This window comes from Toxorhynchites rutilus, chromosome 2 (genome assembly GCF_029784135.1).
Source record: "Toxorhynchites rutilus septentrionalis strain SRP chromosome 2, ASM2978413v1, whole genome shotgun sequence".
Classification (NCBI taxonomy): domain Eukaryota; kingdom Metazoa; phylum Arthropoda; class Insecta; order Diptera; family Culicidae; genus Toxorhynchites; species Toxorhynchites rutilus.
Genome location: NC_073745.1, coordinates 210,625,219 through 210,627,617, shown reverse-complemented (window position 1 = coordinate 210,627,617; position 2,399 = coordinate 210,625,219). Strand labels below are relative to the sequence as shown.

Sequence of the window (2,399 nt, the reverse complement as noted above, 5' to 3'; positions counted from 1 at the left end):
TTTGAACCGTTATTTATCTGAAAAATAGTAGTTCTGTTCAAAAAATATGCGCGTTTATTAATTTTTAGCGCAAGATTAATTGATAGTACGATCGAAAATGATCAGCAAATTGATCATTTGTATCAAGGAGTTACATTTACTGATTATTTTTATTAGTGTAATATTGCTTGCGCGATTATATTTCCGAGCGCTACACGCCCTTTATATCTATCACTTTCGGCACAGCCCTGCGAGTACTATTTGGATATTTATTTTGACGTTTGTTCTGTTTGTTTTCATTGAACTGATAGTGGCAGCGAATTCGGCAAAGCAGCAGTATAAGACGAAAGTTTCGCAATTTGCGGCTTACAAAATCATCACTAATTATTTACGCAATAGATTGAAAACGGGAAAAATCTATGGATTGTGGTTTGCATTAGTTATCCTGATATAAGCGGCAATTCGTTTGTGTGCGGCAATGTCATCGTTCACCGAGTCTGGATTGGTGAAGAAACTGCTTGAGTTGAATCCCAGCCAGCAAAGCATTCAAACTCTATCTTTATGGTTGATACACCATCGGAAACATCACTCAATTATTGTGAAGACATGGATAAAAGAGTTGCAAAAAGGTAAATATCATAATTCCTACTTCCGGTACATAACCTTCATCTTTGATTGTTTATCTTGTTTTGAAATCGACATCTGCTAGCCGCTGCATCCAAAAAACTCACGTTTATGTACCTCGCAAACGACGTCATTCAAAACAGCAAAAAGAAGGGCCCTGAATTTGGTAAGGAGTACGAAAATGTTTTGCTAAAGGCATTCAAAAACATCGCTCAATCGGGACCGGAAGAGAAAACGATACACAATCTGAATCGCATTCTCAACATTTGGGCTGAACGCGGAGTTTATGACGAGGCCAGAATAAAGGAGTTTTCCGGAGCGCTAAACCAAAGAGAAAAAAGTCCTGCCCTGCCTAGCAAAAATGGAGAGGAGAAAAAGCGAAAGACGGAAGCGGAACCAGACGAAACGAGCAAGAAAAAAGTCAAAAGCAGTTCGAGTGCATCTAGCGATAAGAAACCCAAAAGCGAAACGATCGAAGTGAATGGGAAAGTTGAAACGCATGTTACGCTTAGTCCTCACCAGCCTGATGGTGAAGCTCCCGAGCCCGAGGAATTGCTCAAAATAATACAAGATTTGGAGAATTCCGCATCAAGCGACGCAGTTGTACGGGAGAGAATTGCCAATTTGCCTCCCGAGGTGTCCGAATTGTCGGCTCTCGCCAAATTGGAGGACAAAGAAGCCGCAATGCGGCTTGCAATGAAGGTAGAGCTATACAATATATATATATTTTTGTTTCTTTAACATTTTAATCGTTCCAGGTTAACGATGCCATAAAAATTTTGAACGATTACAACGCCAGACTTGCATCAGAAATGGACGAACGAAAAAAGTTAACGACAATGCTCAAAGATTTTCAGCGGGAGCAACAGGAGCTGCTTGCACAAGCCGAGCAAAGATTGCAGGTGACTATTCTATTATTGGCTATCCTCGACGAAACAGATTTTACCACCTTTGTATTTGGTTTAACAGGAATATCAAACAAAACTATCCAAAATTAAAGATGTCCAGCGAGAAGTGCGCAATCATATGAACAACCTGCCGGACTTGACCGCTCTGCCTGATGTTACCGGAGGCTTGGCTCCGCTGCCATCAGCAGGTGATCTCTTCAACATTCATCACTAGCGGTAGAGAAACAATAGTAGGATCTCAGACGTAAAACATTCTAATTCATCCAACTTGACAGACACGAGATGCTTTACATTTTTTGTACTGATTTGCTAACATGAGTTTTGACATGTTATGATTTTGTATGACATGGGTTTCTGCACACTTAAATTTGATTTAGATTTCTTGAGAGAAGAAGTCCGGTTGTCACAATAGAAGTTCAGAAAAGATGTCACGATAATTGCTGATGCACCTCAGATTACCAGATGTATGTTTATATTGTGTTGATTCAATGTGACTGGAGAATAACACTGATTTATCCCCCCACAAATACAGCAAAAAATGTACTGTGGACCGTGTACATGATAATATAGTTTTATTGTTTAATTGTATCTTGCATTCTAATAACACTGACATCCCTAGAGAAGAAATAATGCTTACTTTATCCGCGATCAAAGATGTACAGTGTCGACGTCTGGTGACGATTTCCGTTTAGTGACACAAATTATTCTTTATCAGATTAGCAGGCCAGTTTGGTTGGTGTTGAGTCGGACTGTTCTGTTCTTGCTTTTTTTAAGGGGCTTCATTGTTAAGTCAGACCGGATCACGTGAAAAAGACCACGCTTGTCCACGGTGAAGAGAGAAGGTGTATTTGTAATGTACACGTGGACACGTAAAATAATTTTCTTTTT

The 2,399-nt window shown here is 39.7% G+C and overlaps 1 protein-coding gene across 1 annotated transcript; it reads left to right on the top strand.

The window, feature by feature from the left end:
* The first annotated feature begins 273 nt into the window (after nt 1–273).
* Nucleotides 274–2,094, top strand: LOC129767646 (regulation of nuclear pre-mRNA domain-containing protein 1B). The gene is made up of 4 exons (XM_055768745.1): nt 274–608; nt 689–1,305; nt 1,362–1,505; nt 1,573–2,094. The coding sequence occupies exons 1-4, from the start codon at nt 458–460 to the stop codon at nt 1,723–1,725; spliced, it is 1,065 nt and encodes a 354-aa protein (XP_055624720.1). The 5' UTR covers nt 274–457; the 3' UTR covers nt 1,726–2,094.
* Nucleotides 2,095–2,399: the final 305 nt, after the last annotated feature.

Bases quoted from the DNA above. Each gene is read 5' to 3' on its own strand.
- LOC129767646 (XM_055768745.1), top strand. From the start codon at position 458: ATGTCATCGTTCACCGAGTCTGGATTGGTGAAGAAACTGCTTGAGTTG. The intron at 609-688 runs GTAAATATCATA...GACATCTGCTAG, and splicing joins GATAAAAGAGTTGCAAAAAG to CCGCTGCATCCAAAAAACTC. The intron at 1,506-1,572 runs GTGACTATTCTA...TTGGTTTAACAG, and splicing joins AAGCCGAGCAAAGATTGCAG to GAATATCAAACAAAACTATC.